Source organism: Anser anser (genome assembly GCF_964211835.1).
Source record: "Anser anser genome assembly, chromosome: 14".
Taxonomy (NCBI): Eukaryota; Metazoa; Chordata; class Aves; order Anseriformes; family Anatidae; genus Anser; species Anser anser.
This window is the reverse complement of record NC_139735.1, coordinates 18,425,571-18,438,145: the sequence shown is the minus strand read 5'-3', so window position 1 is coordinate 18,438,145 and position 12,575 is coordinate 18,425,571. Positions and strand designations below refer to the sequence as shown.

Below are 12,575 nucleotides of genomic sequence, written 5' to 3'. Positions count from 1 at the left end.
TGCATCACCAGAATAGATAAGACAATGATTGGAATTGAAAACCAGTGCAAATCAAAGTCAGCCTGATAAAGAATATCCCAGGTTCACTTTTGAAATGTTAATTGGACTTAGCTACACCAATGTCTCTTTGGACTTGGTACCTTTTTCTTCAAACCACTGTTTCCCTCATTAGAAAGAGATATATCTGATAGAACTTAGAAACAGTTATCCAATATTTATGTATGTCTAGTTGTCTAGGTGAGTCACAGCAAGGACCAATTAGGATTCATCCAGAAATGAAATGTGATAGTATCATTGCAAATCTGGGATTCTGGCTGAAGAGAAGAGGGCTCCAGGAGAGATGGCTGATTTTCTTATTGGCTCCCCCAAGCTCAAGCGCAGTCCATTCTGACCAGCAGGAAATTAAGCAAGGAGGTCTGCATGGATCAACACAAAGCTCCTGACAAAACTCAAATGTGGAAAGAAAACATACAAGAGGCAGAAGCAGGAACAGGTGTCCCAGAACACTGTCCAAGCTCTCAGAGACAGGGTTAGAAAAGCCAAAGTTCCTCTGAAATTGAATCCAGCGAGGGACATAAAAGCATAAAGAAGAGTTTATTCACATACATCCTCAACAAATGGAAGACTAGGAAAAATGTGGGTGCACTGCCAAATGGGAATGGGGATCTGGTCCTAAAGGACACTGAAAAGACAAGGAATACAATGCTGCCTTTGCCTCAGTCTTTACCGGTAAGACAAACCTCCAGCAATCCCAGGTTCCCAAGATCAGTGGGAAAGCCTGGAGCAAGGGAGGCATACCCTCAGCGGAGAAGAACCAGGGACAGGCTAAAAAACAGGACAGCAAAGTGGATGGAAAACTTCATGAGCTGCCAGGTGGAAAGGGTTGTGAGCACTGTCATGAAAGAAGTTTCCTTTACTTTTCCTTTTCACTAGAAGCCACTAGTGGTGTACTCCCTAGTTTGGTACTGAGTCAATACTGTTTAACACCTTCACGTCTTCATTAATTACCTGAACAATAGGACAGAGTGCACCCTCAGCAAGTCTGTAGGTACTACAAAACTGGGAAAAGTGATTGGTATATCATAGGGTTGCACTGACACTCAGAGGGACTACAACACGCTGGAGAAATGGGCCAAGAAGGGTCTCATGGACTTCAGCATAGGAAAATGCAAAGTCCTGTATCAGGTGATGAATAGCCCTATGCATTAGAACAGACTGGGTGCCAGCCAGCTGGAAAACACAAATGGGAATACAGGAAATTCTGGTTAAACATAAGAAGAAGCTTTCTTACTGAGAGAGTGGACACATCATGAAACAGGTTGCCCAGGGAGGTTGTGAGGTTGTGAAGTCTCTATGCTTGGCGATATTCAAAGCTCGGTGGTGCTTTGTCCTGGGGAATATCTACTCAATTCCATAAGAGAAAACAAAAGAAAAAAAAAAAAACAGTAGTGTAATCTGATCCCATCCCAGATTCAAACAATGTTAAATTTGTTTATCAGAGAAAAGACACTTGAAGGAAGAATTTTTTTTTTCTTTTTTTGGATCCATATTATAATTTTCTTCAAATGAAACTGAAGATGATAGAAATGAGAAGAGAAAGAATGGACAATGTTCTTAGCATACAGAATTATCTCTCTTTTTGTGTCACAAACACATCATCCCTTAGTTTCAAGAGAAATGAGTTTTGTTCCTAAACCCCTAATGTAGAAAAGTTTCCTTTTGACTTTATTAACTTGTTGACTAGCAGCCACAGCATTCCTCTATAACACACACACACACACATCCACCCAGTGGGAGATTTAGGGAGACATCTGCATATAGCATTGACATGCATGAACCAGGAAGCACGCTCAGCTCACAGAGTTGCTTATTTGGACACCAAGGAAACAGAAAAAACAACAACAACAACAACAACCACCTACAGTTTTCATATGAACAAAAGGAGCAAATAAACATCACTGCTCTTCCCCCCCCCACCTCCTCCCTCCTGTCCACAGCCTTTTCTTCTTATGGGTTATTTGCTTACAGCCCATGTATCATGCAGCTCATGTCAGAACTGGGATACGTACAAACTAGAAACAAGGGGGATTAAATGAAAAATTGTGGAGCTTTTAGCAGGGCATACATCTAATCTAATTTTGGATTTCCAAAAGTACATGTGTCTATGTGATGAATATCTATAGCACCTACATCACTTGAGTTATAATTGAGACTTTCCTGATAGTCAGTGGAGAGAAAAACCTTCCTGGTGCTTTCCTCTTCCAATTTAATTCAGATGTCTATTTTGGAATGCAACGAAGTATATCCCCAGAGCATCTTTCTTTCCACTGGGTGCAAAGATGGCTGAGATGGCTATCTTGGATGCGGATGTCTAAAATTGGACTCTTACACATCATTTCTGAAATAGTTTTTTTTTTTTTTTCTTGTAAAATACATTTCCCTAGTGCATTATGGCATGTTGTGACACAGAGACGTGTCACTGCTCAGGAGAAAACCTGTGAATCCACTCAGGGACTTGCCAGTCATGAGTAATTCTGCCATTTCAGATGCATAGGAACAGAACTTTTAATATCTCATTCTACTGTACAGTAGATGGTAAGAGCGAACATAACAAAAAAAAAAGAAAAAAAGAAAAAAAAGGAAACAAAAGAAAAAAAAAGAAATACTGCTTATCAATAAACATGTCTTCCTATGTTTGGAATAGCCAAATTAATATATCCATATCAAAAGTTTACTTTTGCTTTCTATATTCATTATATATATGCATATTTCATAGTCAGATTCCACCATAGTAACCACCCTTGTTTTAATTGCCGTGACATAGCTTTCAGTACAAACTTCTCAGGTGTGTTCTGTATAACCTGATTTCTTTTTCCTCAGGCTGACAATTGATGCTGAGTGTCAGCTACAGTTGCACAACTTCCCAATGGATGCCCATTCCTGCCCTCTGGAATTTTCAAGCTGTAAGTAACGTGCTTAAAAATAACTCTTTCCTGACCCATGCTGAGCTACTTATTAAAAAATTTGAGGGAAATAACATACATATATATACAATTTACTTGCAATATGCTTCTCCAGTTTTTTCCAGAAATAGAAAATAGTATTTTTACTCCCCAGAATACATTAAAATCCTAGCAATGACTATGAAACAAAGCATTCTGTATTTTCCTTCACAATAAGATGGCTACCCAAGAGAAGAGATTATATACCAATGGAAGCGCAGCTCAGTGGAGGTGGGGGACACGAGGTCCTGGAGGCTTTACCAGTTCTCCTTTACGGGATTAAGAAATACAACTGAGGTAGTGAAGACCACATCAGGTAAGACAACTGATTTATTTACCATCACATTTATTTACGATTGTATTAAAAGAATTAGAAAGAAGGAAATCTCTTACTGTTTGGAACTTGGCATTAGCACTTCACAGAAAAGATACAGGGTTTAGTATTTCTGAAAAGGAACTCACAGAAAGAAAAGTTGTTGCCTATTGTCCATTCTTGCATTGTCCTCCAAGATATGCTTAGAAGTGGCAGAAGAAATCTACTGCTGCGAGGGGTGAGTGAGCGAAGGTATTTACTAGCCTGCTTCGGGGTAGAAAACAGCACAGTTGAGCCTCCAAGTGATAATCTGATATTGGTTTGAATATTTTACAGTTCTGTTCCCAACTCCTAGAAGCAGAAAGTTAGGCCTGGACAGAAATGAAATTCAAAGTCCTAACCTCTTTACTACAGCAGCTCCAAGTGTATTTTGCTCCTTAAAACAGGGCACATTCAGCTCTCATTAAAAAGAACAGTCTTGCAAGCCAGAGTCTCAGATGATTTTCCTGCATATTTCTATCTCCTTGGAAACAAGTAATGGAATTTAAAATGATAAATGAGGAAGGACTCAGACTTTAATAAAAATGGCAATTTTAACCCTACTAGCTAAGCAGGAAAATACATTCTTCTAGACATATATTTTTGTATTTGTCAGTAGAAAGGAAATCACCGAGTATGAGAAAGGTTGCAAAGAAGAATTACATATTAATATTCTTGTACATGCATGATATCCCTTGTCTTTGATTTCGTAATGAAAGCAGTTTTTCTTTTCAGGTTGCCTTTGACTTTCACTTTATTTTATTGTTCTGGCAAATATATTGGTTTAAATTCAGACATTTGTGTTTATTTTGACTTCAGAAATATCCCCATCCGTTAGAAAGAATAACACAATTATTTCTAAAAGTTCAGCGTCACTATTATATTCAAAAGGAGAGTGAGATAACGCTAGAGCTGAGAGCAGCCTGCTGTGCATTACACTGTAGTGCAAACAAAGAGTTTGAGAATTAATTCAACTTCTAACTCCTGAATAACTGGATATTAAGCACCAATGACATGTTTGGTCTTAGGAGCAGGGCAAAAACAGAATGAAGCCTCCAAGCAGTAGCTACATTTGCCTTGTGGCCCCTTCTGGCACTTTATCTGAAGGAAATATTTAGTCAACTATTCAAGAAAGCATTTGACCTTTCTCATTTTCCCAGGGAAATAAAAATACAGGTGCAAAAGAGGACAAGATAGCAGTGTGTGTGGGAGCCATAGCTGCTAATAACTACCATTACACATGGTCTGGTACAGCTGATCTCAAAGCAAAAATATAAACAGCAATGCATCTCACCTCAGACTGCCCCTGCAGCAGGCACAGTGCAAAAGGCAGCAGTAAACTGAAGCGTGGTCTAAGATCTCATCCTGCCCCAGCTGACCACTAGATTTATATTAGCCATAACTTGAGTTCCCCTTATTTGCTCCTTTTCTTTTTTTTTTTTTTTTAAGCGATTCTCAGATAAACTTATTTTGGCCAGAAATACAAAGCAATAAAATCTTAACATACTACAAGCTTCATATCCACATCTTGTGGTGGTGAATCAAAAGCACTCTAATGTTCTGTTAATGTGAAGTGAGCACATACTGGGAAACAAGCAGTAAAGCACAGAAAGAAAAAAAGATACTTTCCCATGCAAAGGAAACCTTTTTTTTCAGGGAACTAGCTATTCAAGCTTGTAGCACTACCATAATGTTGTACCAGTAATTTTCAATATGATGACATACACTATACCTTTTAATTTGCTCAAACAAAAATAAGTGATTAGCAGTTAGCATGTCCTTTAATGCAGAGTCCCTCTAGTCATCCCTCAACTCCTAAGAAGAAATGCTCATGAAAACTACTCAGTATCCTGACCGACTCTAAAGATCTGAGTACAAAAACTTGGAAAACAATCCCGTGTATGTTTCTTCTCCTGTGGTTATCTTAAATTTGATTTTCCTTGACTCTTTGGTTTATATGACTGCAGATACGCAAGAAAATTTGATCCAGGTGCAGAATCTAAATAATGAGAAAGTGAAGGGAAAAAAAGAAGAGATTGTCATGAATATGGTCTACCTCCTACAAATATTGTGATAAAGCTGGCAGGGCCCAAAGACTGTTTGTTGCTTACCTAAATGCCTTATTGGCATGCTGGGAGCTATATTAAGTACAATATTTCTCAGCCCGATTTATTACCTACCTAAAATTACTCTGACATACACATATTATTAACAGAGCTGCCCCAAAAGAAAAGAAAAATAATCCAAGCTAATAGATTTACTTGCAACCTGTGTACAGCCTGAGTACACAGGAGTTTGAATGCCCAAATAGCCAAAATTAGTCACGAGGCTTTATGCAACTAATTGCAGTGCTGTGGATAATGGAGTTTAGGTACAAATTAATGACAGTCCCATAGGTGATGCTTTGGAAGAGATATGAGCTTAGGCACAGTGGAGGAGATTAAGGAGATGTCAGAAAGAGGACCGTACTGTAATTCCCACAACTCTTCCACAAACTAAATTTAGGTGAAAACAGAACCCAGTGAAACCTGAACACAAGATGTTAGTGTATGAGACTGAACAGTTATAAAATAGGAGGGGCCTGGGGGTAGTATTAAGGTATTTGGAACTGGAGTTAACTTTCCATATCTATGTTTACTCCATTTTAACAGAAACTCTTGATTCTCATTGTCTCCCAGTGACTAAGACATCCAAGTCCTTGAGGGCTATGCTGGCTCAGTGACTGGAGCAGAGAAGAGAATCAGAAAGGATGGCTGAGACTTGGTCATTAAAAATTCCCTGCTACCTCTATTTCTGTCATGTCATAGCTGAATGTTCAAGATCTGGGCTGAGTTAAGGGCAGAGGGAAGCAAGAACTGATGAGTGTAAGCTCCTTAATATCTGATGAACTTGTCGAAGTGACATTTGTCTGCAGCTCTTCCTTTGCAACCAGTGCAGAAATATAAGACTAACTGAAAGGGCCAGATGTTGGAATTTAGCCCCCTATTAGTTAGAAAACCCTGATAACAGCAGCAAAAAGGAACTAGAATAAGACAAAGGTGGAAAAATAAGGCAAACCGGAAAAGACAAACCATCCTGTCTGTCTTCTCTTATCTGAAGCAAGCCATCCAGAATCATCAGCTTGTTGCTCTCCACACAGAACATCCCAATGTGACTCTAATGTTCTGCGAAAGTCACAGACCAAGCAATAAGACATGACTTAGCTAGTGGAATCTGCTGTCCATAATAACAGGAACCACTAAGAAAAGTTAACTCTCAAGTCACTGCTCCATGAACATTTAATTGAAATTATTAGATAGTCTCTACAATTACCAATATATTACCAGTATATATTTATTGCTTTTGCATTACCACCTATGTTGTGTAAACAGCAGTGATTAAGCTTAGATTCTCTGGAATAAAATGAATGTTAAAACATATTATTTGAGTTATGTAAAATATTACAGTTGACCTGACATAAACTGAGATGGCTTTAAGATTTATTGAATTATTGAATTACATCCGTAATCATTGCTCAAATAGTACATATCTTGGATCAATTACTAAGAAACTACCAATTGTCATGTGACCTTTTGGCTCACAGTGTAAGGTCCCGTTCCTGAATGGTACTGAGATTCTTCAATAAAAAATGAACGAGCTAATGGGAAAGTCTAGGGGACAAAAAAAGTAGCTTTTTTTTTTTTTTTCTGAAGTTTAGATGCATTGGATGCATTCATGAGTAATCCTCACAAAGCAATCTGTTATGTATTTTACAAAATCCTACCTCAAACCTAATGCTGAGGGACGTAACTGTTTTTCTTTTACATGTTCAGAGTTCATGATATTGCCTTTGGTTATTTAAAGGTGTCTGATCTATTAGATATGTGTTCTACACATGTTACAAATCTAAAACTAGTGTGGCAGAGAGTGGACAGTTAACACAGAAAACAAGTTGTATTATATAACAAGCAATAATAATAAAGAGAAAAACAAAAATGACAGCTCTAACACAAGTTATCCTTTTCCATCCTCAATATTTTCTTTTAGTATTGCACACCACATGTAATTCAAATGAATGATATTTCTTGGCTTTGCTTTAAAAACTATCTTAAATCCAATTTCTGACCTTTCATATTCACCATGGATTAAAAACAAGGAAAAAATGTGGTTAGAAAATAGTCCAGCAAGTCCACCACTTTTCTTTACTTTGGATGTCAAAATGAAAATTTTACAGAGTGTAGCCAAAATCACGTAAGAGAATAAAAATGTGTATAGGTTAGGAGGGACTTCAAGGAAGTTTTTCTACACAACTCTCTCACCTCTTATTTGACTAACAAGAAAGATAAGCTTTAATCTTTCTGATTATTACTGCAATGCAACAAGCAATACAGAAGTACAAGATCTGCAATACAGAATGCACAAGTGAGTGTTACCAAACAGGGAGATGTAGCACGTTGTGAAAAAGATAAAATAGGAAAATTCAAAAATCTGCAATTTGTTACTTAAAATAAAGAGTGAAATACGCTATTAAGGAAATAATCAAATGCACAAATATAAAAAGGTCAGGAGTTGCTGAAAGATAGAGAGAGAAAGAGAGAAAGAAAGTCCAAAACTACACCAGGATACAGAATGTGATACTGTTGCAAAGAAACTACTTTTTTTTTTTTCTTCTGGGATTCATGGCCCCAAGTGTTGTATATAAATTTGAGTGAAATATCTGTTCTACTAGGTGAAAAACTGATGCCAAGTTGTTGTTGTTCTTAATTCAAAAAAGTGTTTGACTTTAAGTGCAGCCTTGTAAGAAAGTGAGGGGAGTGCAGGGGATGGTAGTAAGCAACGCATGTAGAGAACATGACCTATGCAAATATTTGGAAGGATGTGACTAGTCTGGAAGAAAGAATAACTGGTGATCAAGGGGTTAATGTTCACGTTCTTCACTTAGGGTTAGGGAAGAAATAACGAGCTCGTTTTAATCAAGTAAGATTTAGGCATAAGAGTAAAACACTCTTTTAAAACCATAATAATAATTAACACTGACACATAGGAAGATTGTAGAAATGCTAAAATCAGAGGGTTTATGAAATATGAACAGGCTAGAAATATAGCGATCCTACCTCAGACCAGGAGGAAAGGACTCTTTCAATCAATAAGTTTCAATGAATTTCATAAAATTACTGCACAACATGCAGTTCTACTGATTATTCAGTGTTTTTGAATGGACATCCTGCTATTGAATACCGTATTATGCCAAAGTTTGTAAACGTGTAATTATTTAGGAGAGATGGAGCTTCTGGTATTCCCAGTCCATTTCTGTGACTGGGTAGTTCCTTTTTTTAAACCAGACATTGCACATGTCTTAGTCACAGAGACAGTCCTGAATTTTTAGTCAGATACACAGGCATTATAGGTATAATCAATGAACAGCAATTTAACAAGCTGCACAGGATCCATGAGACTGGTGAGCCAACACCTGTAAATTCCATTTTATTTCTTTCTGTTCTGTATTTTGCATAGCTAATCAGAGCTGTGCAATAGAGATAGTGTATTGCTCATAACTGATAAACAGCACCAAATTGGTAATTAAATGTTTATCTTGTTAGACATCTATTTAGCTACATAAATAAATCTGGGTCAGGTTTCTGCTTTATCAAGAAAATGTGGTCAAGGCTATTATTTTGTGGAAGATGACATATTTGGAGACTTTTATACTTTATCTTAATGTTGCATTGTAATGAATTGAAATGTTGGCAGGCATGCAGTCCCCAGAGGTCTCATAGCACTCCGAAAGAACAGGAGCCTTGTCTTATATTTCTTTATTAAGTCAAAATATGATGAGACATGCATAAAAATTTGAAGATATTTCCCCCTGTTGGGAAATAGGCCTGGCATTAAAACATACCCATAGGTGGATTTCAACTATGCTTAGAAATCCCTGCCAGCCTGACACACTGTTCCAGTGCCCAATACGGGCTAATTACAGCATACGGCATTGCAGGGAGGTCCTTCTGAAAAGTGACAAACGTTCCCTGTCTAAAGATATTGATCTAGTGAATTGGCACAAGATACCAGTACCCACATTTGGATTTTGGCAGAATTTACACATATTTTGTACCCAACTTTGCAGAGGAGCAAACTATGATGTAAGCTGTAAGTCAGAGAACTCAGCCCACTGTGTCTTAGCTTGTCCTGTGTATCTTTGTTGTTCTCCTGATGGCTTTGGAGGGTATTTATCTCAATATTCTAGTTTTTTGAAAAGCCATAAGATATTATTACCTTTCACGTTCTTGCTAAAAGGATACTCTCTGTAGGAGAGTGAACCATTTAAAGCAGCAGGCAGACACAACAGCCTGAAAGGCCTATTTTTATGCTTGCTGCTTCCACGGAAACCCAGAGCTCCAAGCTAATATCCTTAAAATTCTTAAGATATCCTTCACAAATGTTAAGATTTTATTATTAATATAAATATCCTTGTCACCTCTCTGGAAAGAAAGCACCAGTGAGTAAATTACTTTTTTCTTTTGACATTTAAACTTTCTCTTGTTTTAATAACGCAGGACTGCTCACATGAACCACTGTTTCACAGTGCAATACCTAGTGTACCATTATTTGAAAAAAGACAAACAAACAAACAAATCCAGAATAAACTCAGTTATTCAACTTTCACGTACCACCATTATGAATAGTTACAGATGATCTGTGAGGAGGAGGAGTATTTTTGGTTATGGTGGTGACTTACAAGTTTGATATCGCTGTCAGGGAATAAAACAGGTAAGGTAACTATGCCTGCATATTACTTATGAAGGATAAGGAATACAAATAACAAACATTTCTCAGATACGCCAGATACTCATGTCTGTTCAGTCATTCATCAAACCATAGCGATTAACAAATGTTTGCTGAAGTTACGCTGAAAAGTTTGCTGAAAACAGTCTACCTCTCAGGATGATGTCTTCAAAGTGTAGAGATGTAGTACAATTCCCTCGCTCCCATACCTATTGTATTCTCCACATTTTCTCATCCAAATTGGTTAATTGTGTGGCAAATGAGTATTCATAGATGAATTCACATGACTGCATAAATGAGCTCATTCTGTAAGCAGGTTTTTTGGTTCCTTCCTGTTGTGTAGACAACCAAAACCTACCTATGCACACACACCTTTTCTGAACTGCTAAATCAGAACCCCTTAGATCCATTTATCCCCATATTGCAGCTGTGAGACAGACCAGAAGACAGGGCCAAGCTGAAAGCTTTCTGTGGAACTGGACAATGAGCACAGGCAGGAGGGACAGAGGCCTCTCCTGGGATGTCTGGGAAGAACTCGAGTCAACTTCATTCATGTCTCTTCTCTTATGCCAACCGCTTCAGCCATTGGTAGCACCTCTAGAGACCTGAGAATATCTGAACAGTTGCCCTTCCACTTCCTTTATCCATCCAAACACCACTTTTTCCATCATCTGATATGTAGTTTTTGAAATCACTACACACCCACCCTTGTGACAGCAAATCAACCCATGGCACCTTAACAGTATAGGCAGGGGATCAGAGAATTCAATGGAAATGACATGTCCAACAAGCAAGCTTGTGGATCCAAGTAATACTTATTATTAAGAGCTCGTTTTGGCCTTGGTTTCTACTCCATGTTCAGTTTTGACCACAGTAAAAAGGATCTTTTCCATGTCTTTAACAAGTGTAGTTGCACCTATTTGAAATGCATTTTCCTAAAATTGTTAGCTGCTGTAGGACCCCTTGGAACGAGCATGATGGTCAAGCACTGAGAACTGCCAAGCCATGGAAGTAGCAACTGAGAGTGAAGGGCTACTAATGCTTGGGTGTTAATGCAAAAAAGGATCCGGAGCACCAGGACTTAGCTTGGTTATTTCTGTTACAGTGACGGGTTAGATCTTTGAGGTTTAATGGGTGGGAAAACAAAACAAACAAAAACACTATTCTTATGGAATCAGTATATTTTAAATTCTTATGGACTGAAAGAATCTGTTTTCTCTTCAGACTTGTATCTATACAGCTTCAGGTTTAGGCAATCAAGTTCACCTGCATCTCACTAATTATATAAATAGAGTTGAAAGCCTCTTTGATGATTTTCTATCTTCTGAGAAGGTTTTAAAACCTTCTTAACATTCCAGTGACAGTAATTCAGCTCTTTTAATCCTGGTTTTCCTAGACTCAGTAATGTCAATTGAGTCACCCCAGCAAAGTGAAATCATGACTGTCCCTGAAGAAAAGGGTTGTTGGAGCCAGAAACCTCTTGATTTCCCAGTTGAACAAAGACTCCTGGGGGTCGTTTATATTTCTGAAAGCAAGTTTGTCTTTCTGAACATTTGCCATACAGAAAGCATGGCTTGCTCCAAAGTAAACTGAGCTTTAGAAAGGTTGGGTAAGGATAAAAAGGATTAATATAAGGAACCAGAGAATAAGGGATAATATGGAACCTTATCAGCATTTCCACTAAACCAAATGCATGACAATTGCAAAAGCACAGATGCTAAAGGCAAGGCTGATTTTCTAAGGAACAAAATTTGGGGGATATAATACAACAGTACATTTAAGAAAAATATTTGTTCATTTGAGAACAAGAGAATAATTTGATATTTTAGGGAAAAAAATTATCTAAAAACAATGTGTAGTTATTAATATTTGTTATTAATATTATTTCAATTTTTATTCTGCTAATATTATATCAAATTTTATTTTGTTAATGTTACTTAAACTTTATTTATTTTGTTTTATGACAAAATCAGCAAATAGAGCAATCCTCTCTCTTAAAGCATTTCCTACAAGCAACTTAGTACACAAATTTCTGTGATGTCACTAGTATATCTGTGAATATATTTACATAGGTACTGATTACTCTGAGACACAAAAAATATTAACACCCCAGGTCCCTTTTTTAATTCCTGTTTGGTAATAAAATTGTCATACCTCATCCACTGGTTAACTTTCACAGAAACTGTTGCAATATCACAAGAGAAAATCACTGTAATGCCACTCTTTGCAACTGATGCCAGATCTAATTATAACAAATCACTGTATAGCTTAGCAGTCAAAGAAAAACATATATGTGCAATTATTTTAGCATCACTATAAATGACTATTAAGCATTTTTAGTAGTTTTCTTCATAGTGAATAGGTATGTTTCAATTATAGATTTAAATAAATGTTTTATTGTGTTATTTGAATAATTAAACTTCAAGCAATCCTGTAATAAATTGGAGTTTTCCCAAGCA

General features: G+C 37.2%; 1 protein-coding gene across 3 annotated transcripts in view; it reads left to right on the top strand.

Moving 5' to 3' along the window:
• The window catches only part of GABRG2 (gamma-aminobutyric acid type A receptor subunit gamma2), a 75,113-nt gene that overhangs the window by 33,183 nt on the left and 29,355 nt on the right, over positions 1-12,575 (top strand). For all 3 annotated transcript variants that reach the window (XM_083799090.1, XM_083799088.1, XM_083799089.1), the window contains exons 5-6: positions 2,881-2,963; positions 3,181-3,318. In XM_083799090.1, coding sequence (XP_083655216.1) covers positions 2,881-2,963; positions 3,181-3,318 — 221 coding nt within the window. The remainder of the gene's footprint in view (positions 1-2,880; positions 2,964-3,180; positions 3,319-12,575) is intronic.